The 14,065-nt window shown below is 35.8% G+C and overlaps 1 protein-coding gene across 5 annotated transcripts in view; it reads left to right on the forward strand.

Annotated features, from left to right (window-relative positions):
- Positions 1-14,065, forward strand: part of LOC110603762 (zinc finger CCCH domain-containing protein 37-like) — a 40,612-nt gene that overhangs the window by 16,514 nt on the left and 10,033 nt on the right. For all 5 annotated transcript variants that reach the window (XR_006349066.1, XR_006349065.1, XR_006349067.1 and 2 more), the window contains exons 3-6: positions 2,794-2,853; positions 2,949-3,023; positions 3,116-3,178; positions 3,267-3,485. Coding sequence is in view for 2 of the 5 variants with exons in the window: in XM_043952145.1 (XP_043808080.1) it covers positions 2,794-2,853; positions 2,949-3,023; positions 3,116-3,178; positions 3,267-3,485 (417 nt within the window). In the remaining 3 variants the exon portion in view is untranslated. The remainder of the gene's footprint in view (positions 1-2,793; positions 2,854-2,948; positions 3,024-3,115; positions 3,179-3,266; positions 3,486-14,065) is intronic.

Below are 14,065 nucleotides of genomic sequence, written 5' to 3' on the forward strand. Positions count from 1 at the left end.
AACAAAATGAGATTTAAGACTCACTCTTAATAAGTCTGAGGTGTTAAAGAGGTTTATTTAATGAGCTCCTTCTCTATTAGTCGTCTTGCAACACAATCTTTGACTTGGGAACACAACAAATTCATATCAGAGCCGGTCGTCATGGGTGATCTTACAAATTTAGAAGAGAAGCTGAAATTTTTCATACAACAATTCAATGCATGTTTCGATGACTTAACTCAGCAAATTTCTGAGTTACTTCAAGCCTTCGACACAAGACGAACTGAAAGCAAGATAGATCGGATAGCAGCCAACAAAATTTTAGTTAACAAACTAATGAGAGGATGGAAGTACCTATGGTGCCCCAATATGCTAAATTTGACTTTTGCTAGTATGATGGTACAAATACCCACCATTATCGTACATTTTGGGATCGACAAGAGTGGAGGCAGCATTAGAACATGCTTTAAAAGAACATGATTTAGTTTGAGTGAAATTCAGATACATTTATAGCAGCCACATGACGCATGAAAGAGTATTACAATAAGGGGCAAAAAGTTGTTTCTTTTGGATCGAGCACCTACGTTTGGAAAGTATTAGTCAATTAGCAAGACTGTTCTACATCCAAAGTTATATGAGAGTCTATCAATTATTTTCAAGCTGCATATTCTACCACTGATCTTTTCCTTCCCATGGATAATGGATAAACCAAATCCATTCTTAAATAAAATTCAAATTTGAAGAAGTCAATCAACTAAGATTATAATTTATTTGCAACAAATAGATTGCATGAATCTAGTTGTTGCTTAACAAATATGTATAATTTTATCTTAGTAATTTCTTATCCAATAATAGCTTGTATTAGACTTGTAATTTAACTAGGAGTACTAAGGTTGTGTGAGCCTCCTATATAAGGGATTTCTCTTTATTCAATAAATAAGTAGATTAATTATAAATACATAGAGATTTAAGAACAATCTCTTAACGAGTCTGAGGTGTTAAGAGCTCACGCAAATGAGCTCCTTTCAATTGTCACGTGACGTGATATGATCTGTGACCCAGTACCACAACATCATGGCTATATGAGAAAACTAAAGTAAGTCATATAATTATGGGAATCCACATATATGTAAAATAAAATCTCAATGTGTTTTTTTATAAGAATATACAACATAAGAATGTGCTTATTGTTGATAGAGCAATGATCTTATTGCTTCTCAAGTCGTTTTGACATGAAAGTAATGAATTTGGGTGGCTTGACTATGATTACACTCCATGATTGACGTGCAGGCTAGATTTTCCTATCTAGGAAGTATGGAACATAATTGCAAATTCAGTAAAATTTCAAGTCATTTTAGGTGATTAAACCTTTTGAAATATGTTTTTGGCATATTTTCTATTAAAAGACATTGACTGTATCATTTTACTGAGCAGTAGAAAGAGGTAGGCAGGTGGCATGGTTGATTAAGATATTTCAGGCATATCTCTTCTTCTCATTCATCTAATCCTGTATTTGCTCAAGTTCTGGTACATCCAAGAGTACAGTTATTATCTATTTTTATAACCAATACCACTAGTCTGTAACATTTTGAAGCATAAGTTAGTTTCTGCATTTCATTAGTACTCTGTCGATACATTAAAACATTTCTAACTATTATGTCTGGAAGTAAAAACAATTACTTATTACCTTGTGGAGATATTGGGAAGATCCTGCTCATAATTCACGAGCTAGGCATTACAAAAATCTTCTCAATATGTCAAACATGCCAGGTGTCACGCATGTTAGCTCATATAAGCACAACATTGACAACTATAAACTCCCAAAAATTTTTATTAGGCAACTAAGCAATGTGAGTACTGACGTGAAGCACTTCCCAAATGCCAATGATCTTGCAAAAGGAGATTTATATATAGGTTTTTTCTTTTTCTGAACCTCTCAATCCAAGAATGCTAAATATACCCATTTCCTGTGCTGATCATTTTTGGGGGGTAACCTGACTTGTAAGTGACCCTTTTTGATAATTTCAATTTTTTGCTTGTTTATAAATTTGTTTGAAGTCCTTCAAAGCCTCCCATCTAAGTTAACCTGCCACTTAACTATCTCATTATTTAGTCATTTACCAAGCCAAGAAGCGTACAAATTCTCTGGTACTCCTAGATTCAGGTGTTGAATTTCTTGAATATTTTTTTTTGTTTGAATAATCTAAGTTTCTGAAACTCTGGATCATGTTTATTCTTAACAGTCATTTTGCTGGCTATAAATGATATTTGCTTTCTGCGTACAAATTCTTTAAACAAAAAATCCGAAATGAAACAAAAAAACCAAATAAAACAAGGTCCTTGACTAATCTGATACGTTTTATAAGGCATTAATTGGTTGGTTGTCTGATAAAATACACTTTGTAAGAACTTAAACCATTGTTTGATGCTTCTTAAGGTGGTCTAATATAGTTTGAATTCTAGGGAACCAAGGTTAAAAATCTGTTTATACTGCCTTAATTTTACTTCAAGGTTTCTTATATGCTTTGGTTTGAAAACTAGCCTTCAATTGCTTTTTTTTTTTGTTCCTTTTTAAATAAATCTGTTTTAAACTTCCCTGAGTTACTTTTTTGTACTTTATATATGTATACATATTGTTTTATTCTATGACTATCCCATGAACTGAAATTTCTAATAATAAATTGATATAAATCAAGAGACTGGTTGTTGCATTATTTCAAAAATGTTGCTCACATAGCAGGTGATCCAAATGTTTGCCCATAGCTGTTGCCTTGTTATGATCTATATCTTTCTTTTCTTTTCTTTGTTTTTTAGGTCCCACCTGTTGCTACAGTTGAATCCCTTCCTCAAAGACTAGGGCAACCTGATTGTCCTGTAAGTAGCATTTACAAATATTGCTCCTTTTCTTTTCTCATTAAATGAATTTTGGTGCGTGAAGTCTGATTTATTATTGATCAATCATCTTGTAGTACTTTCTAAAAACTCACAGATGCAAGTATGGTTTGAAATGCAAGTTTAATCATCCAACAGAAAAATTGGCTTTGGTATGTATTATTATCGTAAATTTTCATAAGAAAACTCTTCCATGGGTTCTTCCCAATTAGTTTCAAAGTAACATGCTTTGTTTTACTTTCAGGATGGCTTGGAAAACAATGATGTTTCTGCCTTACCAGAGAGACCCTCTGAACCCACATGTGCAGTAAGATGAATTCCTATTTGTTTTGGAAGCCATATGATGAAGTCTCATTATTAATTTGGTCGTCTTGCTTATAATGGCATTTAAACAGTTCTATATGAAGACTGGGATATGCAAATTTGGAGCAACATGCAAATTTCATCATCCAAAAGATATCCAGATACTATCAGGACAAGAGAATGGCAATTCTGTGCAGACTGAATCAGCAGTTCAGATTGATGAAATAACTGGCCATGTCAATGCGGCTCAGGCTTCTATTTCATTCAACCCAGCATTATTTCATAATTCCAAAGGACTTCCAATGAGACTGGTAAGGTTAATTTTAGCCAAGGCTTAGATCAAAATGATTGATGAATCATTGAGGGATTCCTTGAGTTATATTTCATTTTGAAATGAAACTTTTCCATAAATAACTACTAGAAAAAAAAAAAAAAAGAAGTCGCAAGCTGCATTTGTAATATATAAACAGCTACTATAAATGCTTGCAAAGATTATTACAAGCTGCATTTGCAAGGTACCTGTAGATGTTATCCAATCTCATGTTATAACATCTAGTGGAAGTGGAGAATCATTTGCTGGAGATGCTTTCTGCTTTGGCTTTCATTTTCGATGTCTGGTTCCATTTTTCCACATAAACCTATGCTTCTTGGGATACAAGGCTAAGCTTTTTCATTTGTTCAGTTTGGGCATTGGGTTTGATTTGGGGAAAGGAGGAAGTAGCAAGGGTTCCGTATATGGCTAATTTTGAGAGGATTATTACATATATATTTTTAATATAAACTTTCTGTTTTATTATTTAACATTATATTTATTGTTATAATACTTAATAATTTTTTTATTATTTTTAGAGGAGTATGTGTTGTAGGTGCTAATCTCTAATATTTGTTGGTTTAATTTGCCAATAATGAAGAGTTTAGGGCAAATTTGAGCTAAAAGTTGAAAGTGGATTTATTTGGTCCTCAACTAATAATTCAGGCGGATTTAGACTTTTTGCCATTTCCAATTATGAGTGAACTTCGTAAATTCAAAAAACTAAATAAATAAATTCTCCGCTTTTAAATTTTATCCATAAAATTGACATCAAAATATTAGAAAGATGAATCTATTTCTAATCTTAATTTATTAATCAAAGAAATTATTTGGAAGATTAAATAATTCAAAATTCTTTACAAAAAATATTTTACCTGGGAAATTCCAAAGATTTTAGGACTCTTAGGTGTAAGTATTTTAGGGAAAAATATGGGAAATAGCTATTTTATTTAGAAGTTAGTACTTTTATTTTATTTGTGATTCCTAATTAGACTTGAAAGTTTCTTAATCTTATATGTAATTAGGGTTCCCTACTGTATAAACGGGGTGTATGTTTATGATCTCTAGATATTTGAGATTTTATTATGATTAATTGACTAGCAGATAATGAGGTCTAAGACTAACCTCATCTAATAATTGGTATTTTCATATTACTTAAGAAAGAATTTGTCCCCTGTATTTTGCTTCAATATTAGATCAAGAGATTACACTTCACTTCTTATTCTTAAATTACACTTCACTTCTTACTCTTAGATGACCTATATCACCTACATTGTTCTTCTATCAACTTTAGATTTTATCTAGTTTGCATACGGGAAACACTCAATATTTGTTGTGGTTACTAGTTAATATAGAATAAATCAAGTCTTGTTGCTTCCTTTCAGTAACGTTGAATCCCACATCGGTTGTGGAAAGGGGTAATGTGCCCCCTTACATGAGCCATAGGCAATCCTCTTCCTAGAACTAGCTTTTGGAGTGAGTTAGGCCTGACCCAAATTTAACATGGTATTAGAGCCTCCCTATCCGATGTTGGGCCTCTCATAAATATGTCACGCACCAGTAAAATTTTGGGCGTGGGGGTGTGTTGAATCCCACATTGGTTGTGGAAAGGGATAATGTGCCCTTTATATGAGTCATAGGCAATCCTCCTCCTAGAGCTAGCTTTTTGCGTGAGTTACGTCTGACCCAAATTTAACAAGTAATGTAAGATTTATTCCAAACAGTGTTGTTAAGGCGCCAAGTGAGGCGAGGCGCCATTGCCCCGTCTCACATGGGCCAGGCGAGGCACCTTCATTGAGATGCTCGCCTCAGTGAAGGGAGACGCCAGGTGCCAGCGCTTAAGGCGCCACCTCTTTCATGTAGATTGATTTTTTTTTTTTTTGTTTAAATGAGTGCAAATTAGAGCAGCAAGTGGAGGAGGAAGAAGAAGAAGAAGAAGAAGAAGAAAGAGAAAGAAGAAGTTGGGTGGACAAAGTTTATTTTTAATAGAAAAAGTAAATGCTTTTGGCATATTTTAAACTTCTTTTTGACTTTTTAGTTTTCCTTTGTTAGTGGGGTAGTTAGAGATTTAATATAGGAAAATAACCCTTCCTCTCTCTTTCTTCTTTTTCTCTTCTCCTCTCTCCCTCATGCAGCCCAGGCTAGCTACAAGACTCTTCTCCTTTTTTCTTTTACTTTTTGTTTTTTTTTTTATCTCTTACTCCTTTGCTTTCCTCTTCTTCTCATCTTCCATAATCCATTATCTTCTATCCTTTACCTGAACATGTGATACAACAACTTTTTTCTTTTTATTTTTTTACAATTTTAGGTAATTACTTTATGTATTTATTTTGTTTTATTGCTTATAATTGAATATTTGTATAAAATATAGGTTACTTTCTTATTTATTTTAAACGAGTGTCATTATATTGTTTTTAATTTTGGAATTTTAAAAATTCTAATTTATATATTTTTTTATTTTAGATGCCTTTAATATATGTATTTTGTATATTTTTATTGCAAATAATATGTTTTCCCTTTTGAATATGGATGTTCGTAGATGTATTTGTATGTATATATATGTATATTTAAAATATATATATATATATATATTTTGGCTTTAGCGTCTTCTTCAAAAAGGTATTGCTTCACCTCTCTCCTCTCGCCTAGTGTTGCCTTTCGCCTTATAACATTGATTCCAAAGCTTTCTAATAATTATCAGTTGAAGAAACATAAAATGACTTAAAACTGCTTACTAATGTCTTAGAATGCAATGTCAGTATGATTTACTATAAGATAGTTTAACTTCCAACTGACCTACATATCAAGATCTTCAAACAGCTCATTGTTATCTTGCTGTAAGTTGTCAGTTTGAAGTCATTAGTGTGCTACAAGACTTCACACCTGTTGACCAGCATAGAAGATCTCTATAATTATGATTGATTATACAGATTTTATTTTCTATATTTATTGTAAATATTTCTAATTAAGTTGATTCTTTGTGTATAAATAGCCAAACCTTGTAAGATCAATTCAATTAGAATAGAATAAAAAATTCCTCTTAAAATTTTTCATGGTATCAGTCTTAAACCTGTTTTTAGGGTTTTAATTTGGATCAATTTCAATTTTATAGTTTTAGAATCCTAACTCCCTAAATTGCTACTACTGCATCTACGGGCCTCCTCTTACCTCACCGCCACCACTAATAGAGTCGTTGGAGTGTCACCGGCCTGTCCTCAACTTCCAGTAGCTGATCCTCGAGCGCGTGAGCCTCACACGCTGACATAGTGGCGCATGAGCTTCTGTTTTTGCCGAATCTTTCTCCTCAAGCGTTGTTGGTGTTTTTCCGGCCTATTTCCAGCCACTTCTTGGTCATCTTGGTGTTGAGTTAGGTCTTCTTGGTATTTGCAACTTTTATTGGATTATTTTACAGGTTCTTTATTTGGGCAGCCTTCTCTTTTGCTTAGATTTGTTGTTTTATTGTTGTTTGGTACTCTGAGCATAGCAGACATGAAAGCGACTAATGGAGGTAATGTAAGTGTTGCTCATAATGCTTCCCCTCTTGGTAATGCTTTATGGATTATTGATTCCGGTATAAATGGACACATGTCGAACTCTTCTAAAGGTTTTCTTAATTACCTTCCATGTCTAAACAAGGATAGTATCAGAATAGCCGATGGCTCTTCCACTCTTATCTCTGGAACCAGTTTTGTCTGGTGTACTCCAAATACTAAGCTATCCTCTGTTCTCTATAGTCTTCATTTTCCTGTTAATCTTTTATCAGTTGGTGCTTTTATTAAGACCCTTACCTGTACTGATCATTGTGTTATTCAGGATCTTCAAACTGCAAATGGGATTGCAATAGTAGACTGCACAATGGCTAGTGTACATTGAAAGGGAATCAAATTCTAGTTCATTTCAGGCCTTTTTCGGAGAAAATATGGATGTCAATCAGGAAATCATACAGTGACATAGATGGCTAGGACATTCATCTTTCTGTGCTTTAGAAAAACTTTATCTTGACTTATTTTTCAAGACTCGATTTGGTTCTTTATTTTATGATGCTTGTGAGTATGCTAAGCATGCACAAACGTCTTATCCCTTAAGTAACAATAGGAGTACGATCCTTTGTGACTAACCATTCTAATGTTTAGGGACCTACTTAGACTGTCTCATTATCTGGTAATCGTTGGTTTGTTACTTTTATTGATTATTGCACTCGCATGACTTGGGTTTATTTGATAAAGACAAAATGTAAAGTATTTTCTTGTTTTTAATTTTTTCATAAGATGATTTATATTTAATTTGATACTAAAATAAAAGTTTTGGGAACTGATAATAGCATAAAATGCATGGATAGCCATTTTTCTGAGACTATTGGTGATCAGGAAAAGACAATTGGGTGTTTGGATAAACCAGATTTAAGAAAATACTCAAAAAGAGACATAACAAAAGCAGAAAAAGCTATTGTGTAGCCTACTCAGTGTCATGAATCTTCCTCTTTTCTATATGGTGTATCATCTGTTACTTTTATTGATTATTGCACTTGCTTGGCTTGGGTTTATTTGATAAAGACAAAATGTGAAGTATTTTCTTGTTTTTAATTTTTTCACAAGATGATTTGTATTCAATTTGATACTAAAATAAAAGTTTTGAGAATTGATAATAGTATAAAATACATGGATAGTCGTTTTTTTGAGATTATTGGTGATCAAGAAAAGACAATTGTGTGTTTGGATAAACCAGATTTAAGGAGATACTCAAGAAGAGACATAATAAAAGTAGAAAAAGCTATTGTATAGCCTACTCAATGTCATGAATCTTCCTCTTTTCCATATGGTGTGTCATCTCTAACCCTTGAACCAAGTGATGATCTAAATAAACCAATTGCTCAAAGAAAAGGAGTTAGGTCTTGCATAAAACACTCTATTTTTAACTTTCTCTCTTATAATTCTTTGTCTCCATCTTATAGAGCTTTTGCCTTGCCTATTTTCTCTGTGTCTATCTCACATGATTGGAAGGATTAGAAGGAAGCACTCAATGATTGCAAGTGGAAGGGAGCAATGATTGAAGAAATGAAAGTCTTGACTAAAAATGAGATCTGAGAGTTGGTGTCTCTTCCACCTGGAAAAAAACTAGTTGGCTGCAAATGGATGTTCATCGTGAAGCACAAAGCAGATAGATCAATTGAAAGATTCAAGACCAGACTAGTTGCCAAGAGATACACTCAAACTTATGGAGTGGATTACCAGGAAACATTTACTCCTGTTGTCGAAATGAATTCAATCAGAGTATTGCTATTTTGCGCTGCCAATCTTGACTGGGCACTCACTTGGGACCGTGTGGCACTTGACTTGAACACTGTTGAATCCCACATTGGTTGTGGAAAGGGGTAATGTGCTCCTTATATGAGCCCTAGGCACTCCTCCCCCTTAAGCTAGCTTCTGGGGTGAGTTAGGCTTGGCCCAAATTTAACATAGTATCAGAGCCTCCCCATCTAATGTTGGGCCTCCTATAAATATGTCACGCACTAGAAAAATTCTGGGCGTGAGGGGGTGGGTTGAATCCCACATCGGTTGTGGAAAGGGGTAATGTGCTCCTTATATGAGCCATAAGGCACTCCTCCCCCTTGAGCTAGCCTCTGGGGTGAGTTAGGCTTGACCCAAATTTAACAAACACTATCAAGGCAAGTCAGCCAATGTATCTATATGTTGATTTGCACAACGAAGCATGTCGGTTAGCCAAGAGGCTAGAATGTTATTAAAGCGAGCAATATATAAATATACCAAGCGGATATCAGCATCTAACAAGCATAATGGCATAAGCAACCCAAATATTACATGTAGGCACAAAGATTTTAATAAAAGGGCTACTCATTTCATTCCAGGGGCAAAACAGTCATTACACAATTCGACACAACGATCCTCACACCACTTGCAGACAGGGGGAACGCCTACAACGGGTGGAGGCACAACACAGGGACTTGATAGGCCTACGGTGGCCAGCTGGCCCTAGTCCTCACTGGTGGCCAACTAGTTACTCCCCCCTAAAGAGCCTTAGGAACAAGTTGAGCTGTGGCGGGAGGAGACATCAATATGTCTGAGGTGACACCCCCTCTTAATAATTATATGAAAATAAATTACAAAAAACTGACACGGTTCTTTTGATACTACTATTTTATACTAATTTATACTCATCTCGTTTCCAAGAAATCCCATGTTGGGAAAATTACATTTTAGTCCCTCAAAATTCTAGACCCCTAACACTCTCCCCCACTTAAACGGTCGATGTCCTCGTCGACTGAGCCTGTAGGAACTCTTCAATCTTCAGCGAATGTTGTTGGAGGTTCGACTCTTTCTCTCAACTGGTTTCTTTGATGCTTAGGCCTTTCCATTTGACAAGGTATTCTTTATAAGGAGGATGCTTAGTGGTCTTCACAACTTGTTCCGCCAAGATTTCTTCAACGCCTTGATGCATTGCTGCTGCTAGTGAAACGACAGGTCTTGAGGGTTTGTTTTTGCTATCGTCTATCCCATCTGCATAGTATGGCTTGAGTTTGCTCACATGAAGTACTGGGTGAATCTTCATCCATTGTGGTGGTTGTACTTTATATGCTACAGGCCCAACTCTGGCAACGATTGGAATTGGCCCTACATATTTACGCACCAACATTCGGTCTCAGTTGTGAAGTGAAGAATTTTGAGAAAATTTTGAATATTCGTATATTTCGCTCTTAATCTTTACAATTGGTCTACATGATTATTTATATACAAAAAATTATATCTAAACAAGAAGCAAATAATCAAATGATAATTACAAAGATAATTAAGGATTCTAATCAAATCAAATCATATCCCTAGAATCAGCTATGATCAGTAAATAAGTCAACACTCCCCCTCAAGTTGGTGCAAAGATGTCGCACATGCCCAACTTGTAAATCAGATTATGGTAGATTTTGTTGTTGAGCCCTTTAGTAAACACATCTGCAAGTTGCCCAGTAGAAGTCACATGAACTAGGCTCAAGACACCATCTGTTAATTTTTCTTTAATGAAGTGTCGATCAATTTCAATGTGTTTCGTCTGGTCATGTTGGACTGGATTTTGTGCTATACTTATAGCAGTTTTACTGTCACAATACAAAGTTATCTTGTCTCTTTCGGACGACCTTAACTCCCTCAATAACTTCTGCAACCATAAGAGTTCACACACACCTTAGGCCATTGCTCTGTATTCTGCTTCAGCACTTGTCCGAGCAACAACACTTTGTTTTTTGTTCTTCCAGGTGACAAGGTACCCTCCCACAACTATGTAGTAGCCAGAGGTGGATCTCCTGTCATCGAGCGATCCTGCCCAATCTGCATGTGTAAAAGCTTCAACTCGGAGATGACCATGTTTGGAGTAAAGAAGCCCTTTCCCTGGCGCAGACTTTAAGTATCTTAAGATGCGAAGTACAGCCTGCATATGAGTCTCGTGAGGGTCATGCATAAATTGGCTGACTAAGCTAATAGCATAGGCTATATCCGGTCGAGTGTGTGAGAGATAAATCAACCTTCCTACCAATCTCTAGTATCTTTCAATATCTACGGACTCACCAGTTCCTGCTTCTAGCCTGTGATTACTTTCAATAGGAGATTCTGCTGATTTATACCCCATCATACCAGTTTCTTCCAAAGGATCCAGAATATACTTTCTTTGGGAGATGAAAATTCTTTTTTCTGATCTAGCCACCTGGATACTTAGGAATAATTGCAGTTTTCCTAGATCTTTGATTTCAAATTCCTGAGCCAACAACCTCTTTAGTTTAGTCATTTCCCCTTTGTCATCACCTGTCACCACTATATCATCGACATACACAATAAGAAGGATGATCTTACCCTTGTGATATTTAATAAACAAAGTGTCATCAACATTTGTTTGTTGGTAACCAAAGGACATCGTGGCTCTGCTAAACCTGTCAAACCAAGCTCTGGGAGATTGTTTTAGCCCATACAAAGCCTTTTTTAACCTGCACACCTTTCCTTATGTCTTCTCATCAGCGAACCCAGGAGGAATTTCCATACACTTCTTCCTTTAAATCTCCATGAAGGAAAGCATTCTTCACATCAAACTGTTGCAAGTCCCAATCCAAGTTGGCTGCCCAAGATAAAAGAACTCTGATTGAGTTCATTTTTGCAACTGGGGCAAATGTCTCTTGGTAATCCACTCCATAAGTTTGGGTGAATCCTTTAGCAACCAATCTGGCCTTAAACCGTTCAATTGTGCCATCAGCTTTGTGTTTCACTATGAACACCTATTTACAACCAAAGAGTTTCTTTCCAGGTGGGAGAGTGACAAGCTCCCAGGTCTCATTTTTAGCCAATGCTTTCATCTCTTCAATCATTGCTCCTTTTCATTTAGGATCTGCAAGAGCTTTCTTCAAATCCTGTGGAATAAACACAGAGGAAATAGACAAGGCAAATGCTCTATAGGAAGGAGACAAGGATTCATAAGAAATAAAGTTAGAAATAGGGTGTTTAGTATAAGATCTGACCCCTTTTCTTTGTGCAATAGGTTTATCTAAGTCATTGGAGCATTTAAGAGTTGTTGGTAACTCACCAGGAGAAGATTATTGATTGGGTAAGTCACCAGAAGAAGATTCTTGACTCTGAGTAGACTGCATAATGGCTTCTTTTTCCTTGTCTCTCCTCGAATACCTTCTCAAATTTGGCTTGTCCAAACGACCAATTCTCTCTTCCTGATTGGACATCTCCCCCTGTCTACTAGAACTCAAACTCTCCAGTTGAACCATGTCATTTAGAATCACAAAATTCGGGATCACCTCTTCTTGCTCATTATTCTCTCCTAGAAGAGGTGAATGGGTGGTATTGAAGTAGGATTTAGTTTATCGGAAGGTAACATCCATACTGACTATGTATTTCCTAGAGGGAGGGTGATAACACTTGTATCATTTCTGTGTCGGAGAATACCCAACAAACACAGATTTAAGTGCCTTGGGATCCAATTTCCCTGCCGTCCTAGTATGGACAAAGCAAACACACCCAAATACTTTTGGTGGAACAACATATGAATTCTTGCCTTGTAGAACCGCCAAAGGACTCATAAAGTCAAGGGTCTTGAGAGGCATTCTATTGATAAGATAAGTAGATGCAAGGATTGCGTCTCCCCAATATGCTTTGGGTAGATTCATGGTGAACATAAGAGATCGAGCTACCTCCAATAGATGCCTATTTTTCCTCTCAGTAACGCTATTTTGAGCACTAGTATAAGGACAACTAGTCTGGTGTACTATCCCATTACTCTCCAAATAAGCAGAAAAACTACTATCCATGTATTCTCTTCCATTGTCAATTCTCAAAATTTTCACCTTTGTATCAAATTGAGTACAAACCATCTTATGAAAGGATTGAAAACAAGAAAAGACATCACTTTTAGCTTTAATCAAATAGACCCAAGTCATTCAAGTGCAACAATCAATAAAGGTGACAAACCATCGATTACTAGACAAGGAGACAGTTTGAGTAGGTCCCCAAACATCAGAACGAATAGTCGTGAAAGGAATTTCACTTTTATTATGACTCAAAGGATATGATGTTCTAGTGTGTTTAGCATACTCACAAACATCACAAAATAGAGAATCAAATTGAGTTCTAGCAAACAAATTAGGATGAAGTTTTTCTAAGGAAAAAAAAGATGGATGCCCTAACCGTCTGTGCCACTGTATTATTTCCTGATTGACATTCTTATTTTCTCCAAAACAGGCTTGAGATATCGAAGAACCTAGATCACCCTCCAACATATATAAGCCATCATGCAATCTACCATTGCCAATCCTCTTCCCTGTGTGAAGATCCTAAATAACACAATGATCAGGAAAGAATTCAATTTTACAGTTAAGGACATTGGTGATAGCACTAACAGATGAAAGGTTGACAGGAAAGTGGAGAACATGGAGGACAAATGATAATTTAATATTGGATGTGCAAATAACAGAATCTGTTCCGGATATGGGAGTAAAAGAGCCATCAGTAATTTTGACACTGTTATAAGTTATAGAAAGTAAATATGTTAATATAGGAAGTAAATATTGATAGATGGGTCAGTTGCTTAATCTTAGGGATTGTATAATCATAGGTTTGATTTTCCTTCCTGTTTAGATACCGTCTCTCATGTATAAATAGGTTGTAATCTCTATTGTGAGACAATAACAAAATATTATCTTTCTACATGGTATCAGAGCCTTTCTCGTAGAGATTTAATTTTTTCTCTCTCTCGTCAAGTTTTAAATTTTTTTTGGAGGCTTAGGCTCTGTTTATTTGGGTTACCCATAAAGGGTAACATTTGGATCTCACCGTCGTTAGAGTCGCCACGCCGTCCCCTTGTCAGATCTGAAGTTTGTTTGCCGTTCGGGTGCTGGGTGGAGGTATTTTAGGTACTATTCATATTCGAGTACTGTTCACGTGGTACTGTTCATTGGTACTGTTCATGTGGTACTGTTCATCGGTACTGTTCACGCCGGGTACTGTTTTCTGATTTTGTATTTCTTTTGTTGCTATTGTTTTGGGTTGGTTGTCCTTGTGGCTGAAGTTAAAACCACCACCGTAA

Source organism: Manihot esculenta, chromosome 16 (assembly GCF_001659605.2).
Source record: "Manihot esculenta cultivar AM560-2 chromosome 16, M.esculenta_v8, whole genome shotgun sequence".
NCBI classification, from domain to species: domain Eukaryota; kingdom Viridiplantae; phylum Streptophyta; class Magnoliopsida; order Malpighiales; family Euphorbiaceae; genus Manihot; species Manihot esculenta.